This window comes from Mastigoproctus giganteus, chromosome 3 (genome assembly GCF_048544385.1).
Source record: "Mastigoproctus giganteus isolate SK-2022 chromosome 3, ASM4854438v1, whole genome shotgun sequence".
NCBI lineage: Eukaryota > Metazoa > Arthropoda > Arachnida > Uropygi > Thelyphonidae > Mastigoproctus > Mastigoproctus giganteus.
The window spans coordinates 197,699,840-197,722,655 of NC_143577.1; the positions used below are offsets into that span (position 1 = coordinate 197,699,840).

General features: G+C 39.0%; 1 protein-coding gene across 7 annotated transcripts in view; it reads left to right on the forward strand.

Moving 5' to 3' along the window:
• Positions 1-22,816, forward strand: part of LOC150088559 (uncharacterized) — a 478,816-nt gene that overhangs the window by 143,071 nt on the left and 312,929 nt on the right. For all 7 annotated transcript variants that reach the window (XR_016546738.1, XR_016546737.1, XR_016546739.1 and 4 more), the window contains one exon: positions 6,308-6,430. Coding sequence is in view for 4 of the 7 variants with exons in the window: in XM_090369563.1 (XP_090225689.1) it covers positions 6,308-6,430 (123 nt within the window). In the remaining 3 variants the exon portion in view is untranslated. The remainder of the gene's footprint in view (positions 1-6,307; positions 6,431-22,816) is intronic.

Consider the following 22,816-nt stretch of genomic DNA (forward strand, 5'->3'; position numbering starts at 1 on the left):
GACTCCTGAATGGGATGTCTTTCTGGGGGGGATGATACTAGTCAAATAACAGATGGTATATTCAGATAGCTTAAGGCCCACCTTTTCTTCTTGGAAACCCCTGCTGAAAAGGTGGTACCACACGAAAATAACAGTCTGTTACGTGATCTTAGTCTCTCTCACTGTTTTATAGTTATAGAGAAAGGCATTGAGCATCCTTTGTGATTTAACCAGCTGGGGAGATTAGAAGCACAAATATTGCTGGAGATATGAGGTGTCCCGCTTTGTCTTGTTCCCCAGTCTTGCAGCCAAAATAACAGTGGTATGCTCTTTTTATTATTAGATAATGGCACACTTCTGTAATGCAAATGATGCTTCACCATATGCATAACAAAAATTATCTCCCCTATTTACACTTTTTCGTGGCATTTTAAGTTTTTGCGTAGTCGAAAAAAAAAACAAATGTAGCAAGTGACAAAGGAGGTTAGGCAAGCCAAGGAAGATTACAAGAAGACTCTGGCAAAGAAAGTCAAGAAAAGCAGAAAAGACTTCTATGTTTATATTAACAGTTGAATGAAAAGGGTGGAATCACACTGGGATACTTGATGTCAGTGCTCAAGTTGCAGACAAATTGAATGAATATTTTACATCTACATTCACACATGAGGAATTCTGTAGGGAAGAGGATGCCAGAAGTTTATCAAACTTTCACAGAGAGCTAAATGATTTTGTAATAACTGAGTGCAAAGTGGAGGAGAAATTGTTGGAAAGACACCCGGGATCTACCCAATTATATTAAGAGAGGCAACAAAGAAGGTAAGTGAACCCTTAGCCATGATTATATGAGCATCTTTGGATTCAGGGGAGGGACCTGTGGACTGGAGATGTGTTAGTGTATCCCCAATTCACAAAGGGGATCCAAGGGTGACATGAGTAATTACAGACCTGTTAGCTTAACTTCTGTTCGAGAGAAAATAATGCAGTCACTGGTTAAAGAAGTAATGTAGGACCATGTAGTTATACTTCAGTGACAGCTTGGGTTTGATAATTGGAGATCTTGTCTGACCAATTTGACTGGATATTATGATGCTGTGATGAAGGAACTGGATGCAAAAAATAATTTTTATATTGTATGCTTTGATTTCAAGTAAGCTTTTGAAACTTTTGTATTCAAAAGGCTGCTGTACAAACTGGAGCAATATGGCATTAAGAAAAGTTGCAGCTATATATAAAGGGATGGCTGAGTGGGAGAAGACAGAGCATGGTTATCAATGGATACTGCTCATCTTGAACTAATGTTTTTAGTGGTGTCCCATGGGGTTGGGTGCTCTTTATTTATTACTGATATTGCTGATGGTATATAGGTTTAAGGTCTATAAGTTTGCAGATGATACAAAGGTTTGCACAGTGGTTAATGACAGTAACAAAGGCAGGCTGCTGCAACAAGATCTAGAAAAATTAGGCAGGCGGGCTGAGAAATGGTAATTGAAGCTTAACATTGATAAATACAAGGTCCTGCATGTGGGTAATACAGTAATACTGCATGCAGTAATTCCAAAGTAATGTATCAATTGTGTTGAACTACACTCTGGACAGTAGAAAATGAAAAGGACCTGGGGGTAATCGTGCAGTCTGTGAAGTTCTCTGAGCCATGAAGACAAGCTGCCAGGACAGCCCATTTGGTTTTGTCAATGATATTCAGGAATTTTGTTAGCAGAAATAAGGAGGTGATTATCCCATTGTATAAGACCATGGTTAGGCCACATCTGGAGTCCCCATTTGAGGAAGGATGTAGATCTGCTGGAACAGATACAGAGAAGGGCAACAGGATTGGTGAGGCGAAGAAAGGGGTGCTCTTACCAAGAAAGACTTCAGTTCTACAAATTGCAGTGTCTGGAGACTAGGCATCTGTGAGATGAAGTGTTTAAGACTTTGAATGGCTTGAAGAAACTCAGTGCTGATGGGGTTCTTCCTCTTTTTCATAAAATACATATGAGGGGATATAAATTTAAATTGAGGAAGGAGATGTTGCAGAATAGATATGCAGAAGTTTGCTTTCAGCCAGCAGGTGGTTGATTGCCTGTAGCAAACTATTATCCGTTGTGGAGATGGATTGTTTTAATACATTCAAGGGAAACTATAGAGACTATTGTAGCGGATTGATAAGTGAAATGTTTTTTATTTATTTTATTTTTTTTTGCTGATGCTATTTAAGCTTGCTTTCTTACATCATTTTTCAATTAATACTAATACTAATTATATGCAGATGGATGTACAAATGAGGAAAGGCATGTTGAAAACAATTGGCACTTTATTCATATATGCTGATGTCTAAAAACTGAGTTTAGATCTTCTCTTTTTGGTGAAGCTTTGGAGATTCCTAACAGCCAAGTCCAAACAGCAGGGCATTTGTTATAAACAAAACTTTGTTTCAGCATTTCTGAAGATGGGAATGTTTGCAACAGCACCTCCCTTGAAGTAATCATATGTTGATGTAAATAGACATTCTGAACAGAAGTCTGCATTCAGAAAAATCTTAGGAATGGTAATTTTTAAGACTATACTGTTCTGGAATATATTTCCATGGCAGTATTTTAATATAAAATGTTATAAGATGTAATTTAATGTATAAAATGCAATAAGAAGTCAAAGGAGCTCTGTATAGCTCTATCTTCTGTGATGCTGCTCTTTTTTTCCGTATCTGTTCCAAACAAATTTGCAAGTATAGTGCAAATGTGCATCCAAAAAAGAAGTATATTTTAAATTAATGGAATGATTTATAAAGACAAAAAAAAGTATAATAATTTCTTAGTCATAATGAGATTTCAAATATCCACTTTTTTAAAGAATTGCATATTTTAAATAAAATTTGGCAAGGCACAAATTCTGTATTGTGTTAATTAACATTCCCTTGAGAAAATTATATCAGCTCCCACCCTGCTTTCTGCAAATTAAGATTAAGAAATAACCATGATGCTTGATTATTTATCGAGATTATTAAAAAGGGGGAAACCAGTGAAATCAAGCTTATTAAGAATTTATTAAAACCCGTGAAATCAAAATTTGCTATTTAATAGGGAAGGCCAGGGAAATTGAGCTTATATTACTGGTGTACAGCCCATATGTGTACACATCTGGGTTGTAAGCTTTTAAATAAATAATCTTGATTGTCATGCATGGAAAATAGAGAGGGGTAAGTTCTGCTATTAACCCTATCTATGTCTATTTGGGCACAAACCTACCCCAACTGGGTTCAACAAATAAATTCTATAATTTTTAATCTATCCAGACAAACCAATAACAAACCAAAACGTCTAAATTTTATGGACAAAACGTCTTTGTCCATAACATTCATAAATGTTATGGACAAAGACGTTTTGGTTTGGGAAAGGACTCAGGAGTAAACGTCACACAGACCTTTACTCCCAAATCCTTTTCTGCTTAGAACAACTAGTCATTTTACATATTTGGCCTTGGATGTTCTTTCTTAGCCAAATCTATGAAATATAACATATATATGACATTTATCTGCACTTGTTAAATTAGTAAATCCCAATAAAAATAAATCTATATTTGCTAGATAATATTACAAATTTTAAAACAAAAAGAATTCCAAATTTTAAAATAATATTTGATTATTATAATCTGAACTAAGCATGAATGTAATATGCATTTTATGGCTCATAGGCCAGGGCATGTTCAGGCTCATGCAGACCTTTACTACCAAGTCCATTCTTTTGACTGTGTTCGGGTTACCATTCCTAAGGTACAGGATGTTACATTTAACACAATTAAACTGTAATTGCTGTTTTTCTAATAATTTGTGTAACTAGTCTCGATTATTTTGAAGAAGCATGGTGTAGTTATGGTCATTACCACTCTCCCTACTTATGTCTAAAAATATATAAATCCATACACTGACCATTGAATAAAATTTAAAATTTAATATGACTACAATCTTTACACAAAAATATTTACAATAAACTATTGCGGAATGCTAAAAACTGTAATAAAAGATCATTTACAATAAAATTTGCTAAAATATAAAACATTAAAAGCGCTAAAAACCTGAAGCTTTCAGGAGCGTCAGCTCCCTTCTTCAACAGTGATATGACTTCCTGCAACATCTCCTTAAGTAGCAGGCTCACGGTACCTCCACACGTGGTATTTCTCCACGTGGTTCAATCGGCACATGGTCAGAACTGGAAGCGGAAATGTCTCGGGAACGTGGCAAAGAAAATCGTTCATCCGACCTTAATATAATTGTTTCAAAGATAGGATTAATACGTATACCTCTATCTCTATTCATGATATTCCTACTGGATGAACTAATCCGTAAACCCTCGAGCCATTTACGCTCCCAGTATCCATGTGCACGATCCAAAATAATAGTGTCCTCCGGGGAGAGTTGATGCTGCTTCTCCCAAAAATGTTCGGCCACAGCAGACATGTTGTATTCAGCGGTTCTTATGGCATTTAAATGTTCCCCCAGACGATCCCTGAGCCGTCGTTTTGTTTCCCCCACATAACACTCCCCACAATCCGGGCATTCTATTCTATAAACCACTCCACTACTAAGATCTTTTGGTATGCGGTCTTTGACCTGAGACACAGCTGTGCACAGCCTCCGCCCGGGAAGCTGTACACAGCGTGTCCCATAACCCCGTAAAATTCTTGCCAGATGTTCAGTAAGGCCCGGATAGTAGGGGATGTATGCGGTCGCTAGCGGAACAAACGACTCCTTACGTTCGGACACTCCTCTACTATATCTATCCAGGATCCTCTGGGGGTATCCGCACTTTCTAAGTTCTGCCGTGACACGATTAATTTCTTTTTCTTTATCCTCAGAAGTGGTACAGTGTGATCTTACTCTGTCAAATAAAGCTTTTGCTACACTATTCTTGTATTGTCCAGCTTGTGCTGAATTGAAATGGGTGTATTGACCTCTACACATGGGTTTTTTAAAAACTGACGTCTTAAGTCTAAAACCCACCCTGGAGATCAATACATCAAAAAATGACAGGGTACCACCTGTTTCCACCTCTGAGGTGAATTGTATAAATTGGGAGAAGCTATTAAGCCAGCAAACGGCATCATCCTCCCCCCCTCCCCTTCTGGACCAGGGCAAAGGTATCATCAACATATCTTCTCCAATTCCTAATAGGAAACGAACACCCACTAAAAACCCTACTTTCCAACTCCTCCATGACCAAATTGGCCACGGTGGCACTAATGGGTGAACCCATGGCAGTACCGCGAACCTGCTTATACCAAAAGATCTTAGTAGTGGAGTGGTTTATAGAATAGAATGCCTGGATTGTGGGGAGTGTTATGTGTGGGAAACAAAACGACGGCTCAGGGATCGTCTGGGGGAACATTTAAATGCCATAAGAACCGCTGAATACAACAAGTCTGCATTTTTGGGAGAAGCAGCATCAAATCTCCCCGAAGGACACTATTATTTTGGATCGTGCACATGGATACTGGGAGCGTAAATGGCTCGAGGGTTTACGGATTAGTTCATCCAGTAGGAATATCATGAATAGAGATAGAGGTATACGTATTAATACTATCTTTGAAACAATTATATTAAGGTCGGATGAACGATTTTCTTTGCCACGTTCCCGAGACATTTCCGCTTCCAGTTCTGACCATGTGCCGATTGAACCACGTGGAGAAATACCACGTGTGGAGGTATTGTGAGCCTGCTACTTAAGGAGATGTTGCAGGAAGTCATATCACTGTTGAAGAAGGGAGCTGACGCTCCCGAAAGCTTCAGGTTTTTAGCGCTTTTAATGTTTTATATTTTAGCAAATTTTATTGTAAATGATCTTTTATTACAGTTTTTAGCATTCCGCAATAGTTTATTGTAAATATTTTTGTGTAAAGATTGTAGTCATATTGAATTTATATATTTTTAGACATGAGTTTTCCCGACCTCAGAGGCCTCTTTCAGGATCTCCCTACTTACTTATCATTTGAGATTTTTGGCATATGTGACCTTATCAGTGTCATTTAAAGAAAGTTACTAACAAGCAGAGGCTCCTGTGCTCATTTGTGAGGACCCCACATCACTTATGACTGTAACCTACCCAATTTCCTCACCTACTTCATCCCTTGGGTTGCATGAGTATCTTGTCTGTAATCCCAATTTATCCCAGTTTGAATAATAATCATTCACGAGCGACAAATCAGATAAAAATTTACACTGGCAGTATTTTTCTCCATTCTACTCTAGTCACAAACCTTTTATGTTATTTAAATTTTTTTCTGAGAGTTCTTATTGATAAAGTAGGTTAAAAGTGATTTTTTTTTATTTATTTTTTAGTCTGATCAGTTTTTTCAAGATGATTGGGGATTTAATGCAGATAGGGGTAGGCGGCGTGGTCGAGCAAGAGGAGTTGAGAGAAGTCGTGGGAGAGGTAGAGGGCGAGGTCGTACTCGTGGATGGGTGAGTAAACATTTAGTTTCTCTTTAATTTTGATTTATATATCTAGATAAATTGTGAATTAATGATAATAGCATTCTGCTATGAATATTGCATATAAATATTTCAGGAAAGGTTGTGATATGATAAAAATACTTATAGTGATCATAGTAGATACATATTGAGAACCTTCATGGTTTGCCTAGTCTTTGTTCCTGTTTGTTGTTCTGAACTGAGTTGCCCAGTTACTTTGTTAGCAATATGAAATTGTATTTTGCCAAAGAACAGTAATAATTAAGAAATGTAGGTAGTAGAAACCAAGAAAATGAAAGTTATACCTTCTTGCATCAAAGGAAGGGAATATTCTAAAATTCCCTTATTTTGTGGTGTTTTGGGTGGGGTGGAGCGGGGTTTCAATAACTCTTCAGTATAGCTGAGAAGGAGGCCAGTCTTTGTTAGCGATAATTTATAGGTTATGAATAAACCATTCTTTAATCTATGATGGGATAAAGCATGCTTTATCCTATCAACATCTGTATCTATGTGTTTAGCCTCATACATTCTGTTTCAACTTTGAAACAGAATGTATGAGGCTATATTCTGTTTCAAAGTTGAAACAGAATGTATCAACTTTGAAACAGAACTTTGGTGTTATCCATTCCAAAGTAACAGAACACTTTGGAATGGATAACACCAAATGTGATGGTCACCTGTATTGGCAGAACACGAAATTTGTATAAATTTTATTTTGTTCTTCTAGTTTCTTTACAAAAAAAGCACATGCGCACGCACGCACGCGCGCGCACACACACACACACACGCACAATTCAAATTAATTAGTATAAGTGGCAGCAAACTTATATAGATTAGTAAAAAAAACAAACTTCCTACATCCATCCTCTCTAAGAATTTGTCTAGCTCTTCCTTAAAATTATTCAAACTATCCATTTCCACAACACCTGATGGCAGTTTGTTCTAACAATCAACTATCAGCAGGCTGAAGGCAGATGATTACACATCTGTACTGTAATCATCCACCCTCACATTAATTTTATGTCCCTTCATTGTGATATCTGGAAAAAAGGAAGGCTCCATCAGCATTTTGCTTGCTCATTCAAAGCCTAAAACACCTCAATCAGATCTCCTTGCAGGCACCATTTCCAGATGCTGCATATGCAGAATTTTGTGCTCTTACCAGTAAAAACTTCCTGGTAAGAGCACCCTTTTGTTCCTCTCACTAAGCTTGTTGCTCTTCTCTGCACCTGTTCCCCATCCTTCTAAAATGAGGCTTCCAGACTGTATGCAGTACTCAAGATGTTTATCTAACCATTACTTTATACAACAGGATAATCCCTTATCCTGTTGTATAAAGTAAAGCAGGGATAACACCTTATCCCTGCTACCAAATTCCCCGGATATCGTAGACACCCTTCACGACTACCATTCCAGGAGACCTCCCATGAGGTCTTGTGAAATGGTAGCCTGTTTGCACTGCTCAGAGAACTTCATGATGCCGACCGGGCTAGCCGGGTGGGTAAAGTGCCTGCCTGGCAACCCAAAGGTCGTGGGTTCTATTCCTGCTTCGGGCTTGGATCAAAGTACTGCAAAAACCTTGGAATGTGCATTATGGCCACAGAAGCCTATGCGCCAACAACTACCAAAAAAAAAAAAAAAAAAAACTTCATGTCTAACTGCATAGGCCCCGGATGCCAAGCGTTCTCCTTTAAAGGAATCACTCTTCTTTTAAGTTCCCCGTTAGTTTCTCTTAAGTTCTTTAAAAAAAGCACAGTAGACTTCATCTTACAAGTTGTAAGTTAAGTCAGGAAAGAAAAGACAACTTTCCTTTTATTTTTATTAGAGTTACTAACCCAGCTAACCTAACAACCGCTTGGCCACTCGTGGCATTACTCCTACCTTCCCGTGGCGGGACCGGTAACCTGAGTGGGAAAGCCAACTCTCAGGGCCAGAAGGAGTACAAAATGGACAAAGAAACCTTACCCTCACTTGATCAGTTGAGATCACCTACTGATCAAGACCAACCCGATCATGACTCTTATCAAAATAAAAGACAAAAAACAGATCTATGTCAACAAGATCACCCAGCCTTTCTCTGTATCAGATTCTCCTGTTAGCAAATTATCCCCATTTCTAATCTAGAAATGCTTGGAAAATGCCGCAGGATCACCGAAGATGGTAAAACGATTACAGTCTGGAGATCTGCTGGTAGAGACAATGAAGCCAAAACACTCGGAAATATTATTGAAACTGACTATTTTTGGTGGAATTCCCGTGAAAATAACGCCTCATGCCACTCTGAATACATCTAAAGGAGTTATAGCAGAGTGGGATCTGATTAACATCTCAGAGGATGAAATTATACAAGAATTGATAGATCAAAGAGTAATACATGCAAAAAGAATATTAATCTGGAAAGATGGAGAATTAAAGCCAACAAGGAATATAATACTGACCTTTAGTACCCCAAACTTATCAACAATGGTTAAAGCAGGGTATCTGAATTGTCGTATATGTCCACATATACCGAATCCCATCAGGTGTTACAAATGCCAGAAATATGGACACTCCCAGGTAGCATGCTGCGGCACTATGATTTGCCCAAACTGTGGTTCAACAGAACACACTCAAGCTGATTGTACCGTAACCTCCTTCACCTGTCCCAATTGCAAAGGTAACCATCCGGCATATTCAAAAAATTGTGAAATGTGGAAAGTGGGGAAAGAAATTCAAAAATACAAAACAGAAAACAAAGTAACGTATCAAGAAGCCAAAAAGCACATCATGCAGTTTATGCTGAAACGCACATATGCACAAGCAAGCCAACACAATCATTCTATTGCTACTCAAACTGACATTGCAGTCCCTCCAAACATTTCTTTTGCAGATTGGGCCAGGTCTGTGCTTAATGCTAAGCCACAACCTGCGAAACACAAGCAACTGGAACAAGGAATTAATACTCCAATTTCAGTTCCTCCTAACATGCCTGAAACTACGAAAGCAGAAAAAACAGTACCAACAGATCATGCTCAGACCAAGAAACAATTCCCTATACATATGGATGTTGACAACAAAACTGACCAAGAAGAAACTATATTAGAACTTCATCCAGAAGAACACATGGATACAGAGAGACCGGTTTCCCCCCAAAAAAGACAGAAATAAAACAGATCGTTACAAACAAACTGCTTCAAAAAAACAGACAGATCAAAACATAACTCCTAAAAGCAAGTAATGGAGCACATACTTCAATAGAATTGCAGAGGCATACGAGCCAATACTGATGATATATATGACCTGATGAATAAGTACAATCCAGTGAGTGTTTGTCTGCAAGAAACAAATTTAACACCACAGGTAACTCTCTCAATTAGAAACTTCACAATGTACAGAAAAGAAAGGAATACTGCAAAATCCGCACATGGAGGAGTAGCAATACTAGTTAACTCTAAAATCCCAGTTTGATATATCTCTCTACAGACTGACTTAGAAGCTGTTGCTGTGCGTATTGTGCCTGGAATAACACTAACTCTTGTTTCAATATACCTCCCGCCAAACAGACTTTTCATGCTTAAAGAACAAGAAGAACTTATAGCACAATTGCCAGAACCTTTCTGCCTTTTTGGAGATTTCAATGGGCATCACCCGTTGTGGGGATCTTCAAGCATGGATAAAAGAGGACATATGATAGAGACATTACTGAATCAACAGCAGTTAACCTTGCTAAATACTGGTCATCACACTTATGTCCATCTACCCACAGACTCCACTTCAGCAATTGATCTGTCAATCTGTTCTCCCATACTGTTCCCCAGTATGGAGTGGTCAACCTTATATGATCCACACAACAGCGATCATTTTCCAATTATATGTAAAATACAAACAAAACAATCTCACTCTCCAGATTACAGAGTAAAATGGAAATTCACAAAAGCGAACTGGACAAAATATTCAGTCTGTGTTTATTTTGATGATCAATTTATTAAAACACAACCAATAGATAAAGTCACAGAGCATATCACCGCACAAATTTTGGCAGCAGCTTCTGAGGCAATTCCTCAATTCTCTGCAAACCAAAAAAGACATGCAAAACACTGATGGAATGAGGCCTGTAACAGTGCAAAATGAGAAAAAAATAAAGCTTGGAACCTATTTCGTAGATTTCCTACAACAGCCAACCTCATTTTATATAAAAAACAAAAGGCAAGGGCATGAGAAATCAGAAATCAAGCCAAAAAAGAATCGTGGATAACATTTGCCAGTACCATCACGAAGGACACCAGCAGTCGGCTAATATGGAAGAAAATCCAACAATTAAATAATAAGTGCATTCCCTTTTCTGCTCCAATCTTGATTAAGAATGGACGAGAACTGTCCTCCCCAAAGGAAAGAGGCAATTTCCTTGGAGAGACCTTCAGTAAAATATCATCAGCTTCTGCGTACGACAATTCTTGAAAATCAAAACCCTGAAAATCAAAACCTCTGCAGAAAAATATAAATTAAATTTCAACACCACCCAATCCCTTCCTTATAATCAACCATTCATCCTATCTGAACTCCAAGAAGCTCTGAACAGATCAGCAAACAGCTCAGCAGGACCGGACGGAATCTACTATGTAATGCTTTAACATCTAAATAATACAGCTTTAAGATTATTACTAGTATTCTACAACTGGATATTTCTTGAATGTGTTTATCCTTCCTCATGGCATCATTCTGTAATTCTTGCCTTTCCAAAACCAGGAAAGAATCAATCGCTTCCACAAAACTACCAACCAACTTCCCTAACCAGCTCTTTGAGTAAAACACTAGAAAAAATGATACATAGGAGATTAAAATGGATAGTAGAAAGCAAAATGCTGCTAAATATCAACCAATATGGTTTCCGACAAAACAGATCCTACTTGGACCTTATGTAAGAGCCGAAACTAACATTCAGAATGCATATGTTAAAAATGAACATCTGGTAATGGTGAGTCTAGATATTGAAAGGCATTCGATACCACATGGAGGCATGGCATTCTTCGAGAGCTGTATATATACCCTAGGGTTGAAAGGACACATACCTCAATTCATCCAGAACTTTCTCAAGTGCAGAACTTTTCAAGTTCGTCACCAGAATGTACTTTCACAATATTTTATTCAAGAAGAAGGGGTGCCTCAAGGGTCCATACTTAGTCCTACCCTCTTCGCAATTAGACTAAATACCATGACACAGAATATTCTCAAAACCGTAGAAATATATATGTATGCCGACGATCTTGCTATATCATGCCATTCACCAACCATTAACAGCATAGAGAGACAGTTACAACTTTCCATAAATAAGTTAAGAGACATGGACTGTACAAAATGGTTATCGTCTGTCAAAGCAAAAGACATTTGCAGTTCATTTCTGTAAAAAGCGCAGATTACATCCAGAGCCTGAACTTAAATTAAAGAACCAACCAAACCCTCTTGCCAGCAATGTCCGCTTTTTAGGTTTAATATTAGATACTAAACTTAATTTTGCCATGCACATAACTTATCTCAGAACTCTCTGCTTGAAAAAACTCAATATACTCAGAGCCATCTATGCCATGCCATGGCACGGGGTGCAGATAGATGCACTCTCCTGCATTTGTATCGTTCGCTCATCAGGTCCTGTCTAGATTATGGTTCAATAGTATACGACTCAGCTAGGAAAACTGCACTTACAAGACTGAATACAATACAGTGCAGTGCTGTTCGCACTGCTCTTGGAGCTTTTCGAACATCCCCGGTCCAAAGTCTCTATATAGAGGCAAACGAACCACCACTCCACCCCAGAAGGAAAATGTTACTCCTCACCTATGCAGCCAGGATTAAAAGCCTTCCAGATCATCCAAATCAACCGCTACTTTTCAATCCTGAAAGGGTAACATTCTATAACAATAAACCCACTGAAAATAGACCAACTGGTATTAGACTACAAGATTTGATGCATCGCTGGAATGTTCATTTTGAAAACACGCTCAAAGAAACCAAAATATCTAATCTGTCTTGGTCCTCAAACCCACCTTACTGTGACACCTATTTCCAACAATGGGGGGAAAAAGTCCATGGAAAACTGTTCCATCAAGCAACTGCACAAAGGACATGCCGTGAGCAATGCGCAGAGCTGCTTAATATGTACTGATGGCTCAAAATCAGATGATGCCATAGGTGCTGCAGCAGTCTTTCCTACATTTACAATATCTGTATCTCTCCCGGCTGAATGTAGCAGTTATACTGCAGAACTTTATGCAATCCACCTAGCTATATACAATATCAACACCTGTCTCAACACTAATAGTTTAATATATACAAACTCAATGAGTGCACTTTCTGCAATAAGTAACAATTTCTCAACCTCACATCCCATAGTAAAAGAAATCCAAGGCGCCTCCGTAGCCAGGTGGGAAGGAGCAGCAGTGCGTAGCACACGCTTCTTGATTAGACCGGGGTTCGAGCCCGTCACCACCAAATACGAAGGATGCGGAAAGGTCACGAAATGACCACCGCATATCCCGGAGCAATATGGCCTTAGTTGCTAATGCTCCTAAAAATCAAATAACAAACAACAAACAAAAGAAATCCAGTTTCGTCTAAATCATTTGAGGAATCTGAATCATACCGTAAGTTTCTGTTGGATTCCAGGGCATGCTGGAATCACAGGTAACGAAACAGCAGACCAGGCAGCCAAGCACCCAAAGAGCAACGCACCTCCATCTTACCAAGTACCCTATATAGATTTACTAAAACATATCCGACATATCTGTAGGGACCAATGGTTAAACATTTGGAAGAGACAGACAAACAATAAATTATTTGAAATTAAACAAGTAATACTGGCAAGATTGCGCATAGGGCACACACACACACCTGACCCACTTGTTCCTGCTCATGGGTGATGACCCTCCTGTATGCATGCATTGTTCATCACAACTTACAGTTTGACATTTTCTGTTAGATTGTTCGTATTATTCCCATATCAGAAATACTACCTTCCTTTCTCTGACACAAATGCAAGAACCTTTATCACTAACCCACCTGTTGGGAAACAATGCCAATCTGGATGAGCTTTTCGCTTATCTCATACAAATTAGACTTTATGAATATATCTAATAACAAATAAGGCAAACTCCGGTACCATTCCAAATATTTGAATAGGCACAATTTGGCCTCAGTTGCCCTTGTGCCGAAAAACCTCTACACCACCAACAACAACAACTAACTGCATAAGTACATCCTTTTTTATCCTCCACTACCCACATTATGGTGCCGTATAGTTGGTATTTTCCACCAAGTGGACAGAAATCATGGGATACCTACCCAGTAACGGGTAGGCCCACCTTTTGCCCAGATAAGGGCAGTCAGGCTGTGAAGCAGAGTCCACTAGTTTACAAAAGTGTTCAACAAGTATTTCCATCCATATTTGCTGCAACACTGTCCATAATTCCATCACATTCCTGTGTGGAGGATCCAAAGCTCGAAGGGACCTTTCCACAGCATCCCAAAGATGCTCCATAGGGTTCATGTCTGGCGAACAGGGAGGCCATTCCATGGTGGTAAAATCTGTGGAATGCTCTTTGATAGACGTTCTACTCACCACCGCTCTGTGGGGAAGTGCATTGTGCTCCTGAAAGAGTCCATTGCCTTATGGGTGCAAAATGACCATGAAGGGATGGAGATGGTCTGCAAGGATGGACCGTTCAGAGATGCGTCTAGATATACCAGAGGTCCCAACATGTGCCAGTTGAACATGCCCCAGACCATTACCGGCTGTCCACCTGCCTGAACAGTTCCTTGTTGACTTGACGGGTGGATAGCTTGATGCAGTTTCCACCAGATGTGCACCCTCCCGACCAGGAGACCAGTCTCCAATCACCCAAGATCCAGTGCTGATGTTCTTTCACCCAGTTCAGGCGTAGAGGCCTGTGTCATGGTGTTAGCAATGGGGCTCTAGTGGGTCGGCGGCTCTCATAGCCTGCTGCAGCTAATGATTGCCTGATGGTCTTGGAGATGTTTCTGGCACCTCCCTCGTTGAAGTTGGCAATGATAATAGTCTCTCTCTCTCTCTCATTGACTGAAACAATGCGAGACAGATGTCGACGGCCACATTCATCTACCACATTTCTGAACACTGAGATGTTATTCCGGAAATGGCATGTTTCTGATACACTCTTGATACTGTCAAACTGGGATAATGCAATTTCTCTGTTACGTCCACGATAGAGTTACTCATGCGTTGGGCACCCACTATCATCCCTCTTTCAAAGTCGGTTAACTCACGATATTTATCCATACTGACATTGAATTACCATCTACATGAGTGCAGTGTACCTATATATCTGCCAAGCGGTGGGTTCGTCCACTAGCGAGAGGGGTGACAGCATCGCGTTTCCCAGGAACCAGATATCTCTTCAATTCTGTCCTTTCAGTGTACTCTGCAGTTACCACTACCCCTGTACTTATCAATGTTAAACTTCATCTGCCACTTTTCGCCGACCGGGCTAGCCAGGTGGGTAAAGTGCCTTCCGGGCAACCCAAAGGTCGCGGGTTCGAATCCCGCCTCGGGCTTGGATCAAAGTACTGCAAAAACCTTGGGGGGTGCATTATGGCCACAGAAGCCGATGCGCCAACAACTACCAAAAAAAAAAAAAAAAAAAAAAACTGCCACTTTTCACCCATGTCTAATTTTTTAAAAATCTTGTTGCAGTAGCATTCCCTGATTACTGTCATTAGCCATCCTGTCAACCTTTGTATCACCTCCAAACTTAGACAATTAGCTTTCGTCATTATCACATATATTAAAAACAACAGGCATAACACTGAACTGTGGGGAACTCCACCAATAACATTACTCTAAGAACTCTGTCTTCTTCCACTCAAGCACCCCTTTACCCATAGCAGCTATTTGCTCCTAATGCCACATTGATCCAATTTGTATTAGAGGACACATGAGGTGATATAAATAATTTATAAGTTAAGAAAAGGATACTATTGTAGTTTTTTTTTTTTTTTTTTTATGAAAACCCCAAACACGAAAGGTATCAAAACCTATAGTACTTAGTACTGTGCATTGGTTGAAGGAGAAGTATTGGGGGGGGGTGGGGGGGGTGCCGGAAACTTTGCTCTAGACACTTAACATGGGTTTAACCACTTCAAGCCTCCAATAAGCAAAGTGGTGGTATTTCACAGGTTGATGAAAGTCATCTACCACATCACATGAAAATAAATTATAATCTGATATTGTTAATATGGTTTGAGGAAAAAATTCCAGATGAATGGACACAAGAATTTTATTGAGAAATACTACGAAAAGTCTTTTGGTCATAATTTTATTTTTAAATATAGTAAACAGTAAAATTATAGCAAACCTTTTTATTATTCATATATTATTATTATTTTTTAATACCATAGTTGCAAAGCTTTTCTGTTTTTCTTTACTCTTATTGACTGGCACTGCAGTGACCTTTTTGTATTGCACTCTTCAGTAACTGTAACCTAATTTATCAGATATGTAACCACTGAAAAACACTGAAAAAACTATTTGAAGACCAGTAGTCTCGATTAGGAGTGGCCAACTTAATTTGTAATGCAATCTACTTTTTTCCTTCAAAAGGTGCTGCGATCTACCATCTCAAAAATTTCATTGCACAAGGTGCACAAATCAAGGGATGACTGTATATTTAAAATTCGTTGTGATTCACCAAAATAAAATCCCCAATTGACTGGTAGATCGCGATCGATTCGTTGGCCACTCCTGGTCTAGATTAAACTGTTATATCTGACAACAGTTTCCTTATAGCATCACGGTTGCTGTGACTGCTTACTTGTTACACTGCACTGGAAAGGGGCACCTCCGTAGCCAGGTGGGAAGGAGCATCAGTGCGCAGCACACGCTTCTTGATTAGACCGGGATTTGAGCCCACCACCACCAAATACGGAGGATGTGGAAAGGGCAGGGAATGACCACTGCATATCCCAGAGCAATATGGCCTTAGTTGCTAAAAACCAAATAGCAAACAACAAACGAGCACTGGAAAGGTTTGGTTTTGATTCCTCCCTGGTCAGGAAGGACTTTGTTGCCCTGTAAACTTAAGCTTTTCATCACCTTACATGTCCTGACATTTATTCTACATAGCAAACCAACAATTAAAAAAATATATTTATAAATTCAAGGTATAGGTGAACTAATCAATGAATTTGGCTCTGTTATGGGCACTTCAAACTTCATTATTATACATGATTTCAATTATAATTTATAGTTTATAATTTAAGTACAATGTGCATTATAATGTACGATTATTGTGCATATGTATTCTAGTAGTGTATAAAACACAGCAAGGATATCTAAATTAAGAATATGTTAGAAGAACTGTAAGCCAAATAAGAAACAAATACAATGATAAACCAGTAAAATTTGATTACTGTTGTTAATTCCTTCCTTATTGCAAAATAAGAAAGGAATTAAATTGTGAATAGTGCTGTAGAAGGAAATGTTCCTAAAATAACGCCACTCCGAATTTTGAAAAAAAATTCACTGTCATTCTCTCAGAAAAGGGTTTTTTTCTGAATCATTTTCTACGGCCGATTTCAAAAATTACTTTTGTTCCCCCCCCCCCCCCCCCCCCCCATCACATCAGATTTCTTCAAAAATAAGAAAATTTGATTTTTCACAAAGTTTTTATTAATTTTGTTAATTTTTTTTAATTTTCCCAAATTTTTATTGATTTTGTTAATAAAAATTTGTGAAAAATTTTATTAGTGTTGTTTCCCAAGGTTTGGTACTGTGCCCATTTTTGTATGTGTATTCATCAATGATATTGATGAAGGTATATCAGGCTTAATGTCCAAGCTTACAGATGGTACAAAGGTTGGCATGGTTGTTAACAACAATAAAGATAGTTTGCTACTGCAACTGGATCTAGATAAGTGAGGCAAATGGGCTGAGAAGTGACAACTGAAGAACATTGAGAAATGCAAGGTACGAACTGTGTGGTACTACACTCAGGGAAATGGAGCGTGAAAAAGACCTGGGAGTAATTGTGCAGTCAGATATGAAGTTTGCTGAGCAGTGCAGATGGGCTGCTAGAGCAGGTCATGGAGTCTTGTCAATGATATATATATATATAAGAATTTTGCTAGCAGAGACAAAGAGGTGATTGTCCCCTTGTATAAGGCAATGGTCAGGCCACACCTTGAGTACTGCATAGAGGTCTGGAAGCGTCATTATAGGAAGGATGTAGAGTTGCTAAAACAAATACAAAGTAGGGCAACAAGATTGAAAGGAACTAAGGGGTGCCCTTACCAAGAAAGGCTTAAGTTCTGCAAGTTGTGTCCTCTAGGCTCCTGCGAGGTGATGTGATTGAGGGGGTCTAGTCCCCCCCCACAACGAGAAGGCCTTGAACGGGTTGAGCAACCTCAATGCTGATGGGATTCTTCCTCTTGCTCAGATTGAGAACCTGAGGGGGGGGGGGGCATAGATTCAAATTGAGGGAAGATAGTTGCAGAATAGATGTGTGGAAGTTTTCCTTTAGCCAGCAGGTAGTTGATTGCTGGAATCAACTTCCATCTGTTGTTGCAGAAGTTGATAGCTTAAATAAATTTAAGGCTGAACTAGACAAACATTTGGAGTGACCGGATGGAGGAAATAAGAAATTTTTCTTTTATAAGCTTGTATATATAAGCTTGCTTTCTTGCATCATATGTCTCAACTTATGCTAATACTAATTTGGCTTACTCCTTTGTTAAAAAATTTTTAATTTACATTCTGCTTGTGCTACATTTAGAAAACATGTAATAAGAAATAATTTGTAGCCCCTGATATATGTCTTATTATCTCTTTTATGCTTGGCTTTATTTCCTCCTTTTCTACTATTTGCTAAATTAAAATATTTTTTTTCATGTGAGTGCCTAAAGGGGGTTTCTTTTAAAACTAGCTGGAGTCTATCTTGCTTATTTTTACAGATCTGCAGGCCTCATGTTAGGAAAGATGTAGAGCTACTGGAATGAGTACAGAGAAGGGCAATGAGATTGGTGAGTGGAACAAAGGGTTGGTGCAACCAAGAAAGGCTTAAGTTCTGCAAATTGCAGCTTCTGGAGACTAGGCACCTGCGAGGTGATCTAATTGAGATTTATAGGGCCTCAGATGGTTTCAGCAAGCTCGGTGCTAATGGGATTCTACCTCTTTGTCAGATTACTCACCTGAGTGCACATAAATTCAAATTTGAGGAAAAGCAATTGTAGAATAGAAATGTGGAAATTTTTCTTTAGCCAGTGGGTGATTGATAGTTGGAACAGACTCCCATCTTGTCTGACCAATTTGCTTGGATACTATGATGTGGTCACAAAGGAACTGGATGCAAAAAGTAATTTTGATATCATATACTTGGATTTCACAAAGCTTTTGATACCGTTGCACATGGAAGACTGCTTTACAAATTGGAGCGTTATGGCATTAGGGGCAAGTGTCGACAAAGGATAAAGGGATGGTTGAGTGGGACACGACAGAAATGGACACTGCTCTTCGCGGGCTAATGTTATTAGTGGAGTCCCCTAGGGTTCGGTGATGGGCCCATTGTTGTTTTGATATTTATCAGTGATATCGATGAAGGCATATTATTCTTAAAGCCCAAGTTTGCAGATGATACAAAGGTTGACAGGGTTGTTAAAGATAGTAAAGACAGTTGGCTACTGCAACAGGATCTAGATAAGTTGGGCAATTGGACTGAGAAGTGGCAACTAAAGTTTAAAATTGACAAATGCAAAGTACAGCAATACCTCGCTTAGCACAGCTTCAAACTGCACGGGCTTCACTATAACATGGCTTTCAATTAAATTTAAGTTGAAAATTTACTGTACATATTAAAACTGAATCAGTAGCGTTGACAAGTACTCTACATATATGCTGCGTTGTCGTAGCTTGGGTACGGGTACATATATGGTGCAATGCCAAATATATTGTCTCATATATGCTGCTCCTATGCCGGTAGTCCCCCCCCCCCCCTCAGGTAGTCAACAGTGTCCAGTATTCTTAATTTCATCCTGATGAGATGACGTGATAGCTTTTCAAACTTTCCATTTCACAATTTATTTTTTACATAACGATCAAAAATATATCTTAGTTAGAAATCATTGCCAACAACGTGCGTTATGTTCGGCAGCATATATTTTGCACCATTTGGCAAATGATTTCATTGGTTTTGAATCACAAGTTCAGACAATTGCCAAAGACATTGTGAAGATCGGAAAAGACTTGGAATTCGAAACTTTGGACACTACCAATGTACATGACTGCATTGACTCACATGCAAATAACCTAGATGATACAACTCTCCTTGAAATTGATGAGAAAATTGCATATGAAGGGAAAACAATTCTGAAGTGGTACCAAAAGAATTTTCAACAGAAGAATTGAAAGTTTTTCAGGGCTTGACATGGCCTGCGAGGCAATTATGAAGGCCCCAAGTGCCAAGCGATAGGGACCAAGCGATTTTCTTAAGCGAATTATAAAGTGATCCTTCCAAGTGATTTTGTTCTCTTTCATTTCTAGCCGCTCTTATTCTCAGTTCATTGTAAGTAGAACTTAGCAGATTTTAAGTAGAACCCAGGAAGGAAAATCACCTTTCTTTTTTAGGATAATTATCCATTTTCTCACTAACAAACTAATCCGCCAGCCGCTTGGTCACTAGGTGGCACTGCTCCTGCCTCCCCGTGGTGGGGCCGGAAACCTGAAAGGAAAAATAATCCTTTCAGGGCTAAAAGGAGCAACAATGGACTTGACAAACCAGGCTTCTCCTGGAATTATGGATCAAACTGATCACAATCGGCAGCAAGATGATCTTAATCCATCTACTGCCAAAAGACAAAAGAAAGATGTGACCAAAACCATCTCGCCACTCTTTCTAATTGTTCATTCCCTATCAGACCAACCAGTTAGTAAACTTTCTCCCTTTGTTATACAGAGGTGTCTAGAACGTATAGCTGGTCCACCGAAAATGGTTCGCCGCTTGAAATCAGGCGACCTTCTGATAGAAACGACAAATCATCGACATTCTGAGCTTCTTCTTGAAACCAAAACTTTTGGAGGGTTTCCCATCAAAGTCACTCCACATGCCACTTTAAATTCATCTAAAGGGGTTATCGTGGAATGGGACCTCCTAAATAGCTCTGAAGAAGAAATCGTACAAGAGCTACAAAACCAGAATGTCACACATGCCAAAAGAATCCTTATTAAAAAGGATGGAAACCTCGTTCCAACCCGCACCATCATACTTACTTTCAGTACTCCAACTCTACCATCATCAGTCAAAGCCGGGTACCTGAATTGCCAGGTAAAACCATACATCCCCAATCCATTAAGATGCTTCAAATGTCAAAAATATGGCCATTCCCAAACAGTATGCAGAGGACAAGCTATTTGTGCCACTTGTGGCTCAAAAGAACATACCAGTAAAGAATGCAATACACAGTCTCCTCGCTGCCCAAACTGCAAAGGAGACCACCCTGCCTATTCCAGAGACTGTAATATATGGAAAAGAGAAAAGCAAGTTCAAAAATATAAAACTGAACATAAGATAACATATCAAGAAGCCAAAAAGCAGATACCACTACCTCCAGCAGTGAGATCATATGCAGCAGCAGCAGCAACAACACCAGCAACTACAGTGCAGAAAACAAAGGTAATTGCAAATAATGCGTACACTTCTACAATGGAATTGTCGTGGCTTTCGAAGTAATCTAAGCGATATCAAAGATCTAATTTCCGTATATGCTCCTGCAAGTATCTGTTTGCAAGAAACAAACCTAACCCCGCACATAAGTATTTCAATCAAGAACTACAATCTATATAGGCAAGACCGAAAAACCAATACAGGTCATGGAGGAGTCGCCATTCTTGTTGACTCTAATGTTCCATCCAAGCATATTCAGCTACAAACACCCCTAGAAGCAGTCGCAGTACGCATCGTGACTGGAATTTCCTTGACTATGATTTCTCTCTACCTTCCACCTAATCATGCGTATACACTGCAAGAATTTGAGGATTTAATTGAACAATTACCATCTCCTTTTTGTTTGATGGGGGACCTTAATGGGCATCATATCATCTGGGGATCACTTCATACAGACAAAAGAGGACAGATGATTGAAAAACTTATAAATAATAGGAACCTAACACTCTTAAACACAGGTACTCACACCCATGTCCACTTACCAACAGGGACTACCTCTGCAATTGATCTCACCATCTGTTCCCCAGCTCTCTTTCCTCTCCTTGACTGGTCTGTTTCCGATGATCCCTATAGCAGTGATCATTACCCAGTTGTTTGTCACCTACTAGCAAATGATGTACAGCAACCTATAAGAGGTATAAAATGGAAATTTTGCAAAGCAAACTGGGAAAAATACCAATATGCTGCTTCCTTAGATGAGAAAATCATAAGACATACTGATATCAATAATGCTGTTACTCATATCACAAATCAAATAATTTCTGCAGCAAACATTGCAATACCAAAGACAGCTCACCAGTCTCATAAACATTACAAGCAGTGGTGGAATGAAGAATGCTTGGAAGCAAAGAAAGAAAAAAATAAGGCTTGGAATCAATTCAGAAAGTATCCCACCACCACTAATCTCATAAAGTATAAGAAAGCCAGAGCAAAAGCACGCTATATACGCCGGAAATCTCAGAAAGAATCCTGGATATCTTTTGCAAGCAAAATTAATAGAAATATGGACAGCAGAATAATATGGAACAAAATTCGACAAATTTCAGGCAAATATACAACCGTCCCTAAACCGATCATAAGCTGGAAAGGTCATGACATAACTGATCCAGAAAAAATTGCAAATCTACTAGGAGAAACATTTGAGGAATTGTTAGCAACAACGTCATACAGACCAATCTTTCAAACATATAAAGCTCAAATGGAAAAATACAAAATTAATTTTCATGCAGCTCATGAGATTTCATACAATCAATCCTTCACTATAAATGAATTGCATAAAGCCCTAGCTAAATCTAAAGAAAGTGCAGCAGGTCCGGATGGAATCCACTATCAAATGATCAAACACCTCCATAAAAATGCTTTATACATGCTGTTACTGCTATATAATAGGATATACCTTGAGGATACATATCCAGACTCTTGGCGACATTCGTTTGTACTGGCCTTTCCAAAACCTGGGAAGGACCATTCAAATCCATATAATTATCGTCCCATCACGCTCACTAGCTGTCTAGGTAAAATTTTAGAAAAAATGGTGAACGCTCGGTTAACGTGGTTTCTTGACTTCCATAACCTCCTTAGTCCTAGTCAATATGGTTTTCGGAAAAATAGATCCACAATAGACATAATGACAAAAGCTGAATCAAATATTCGCAAT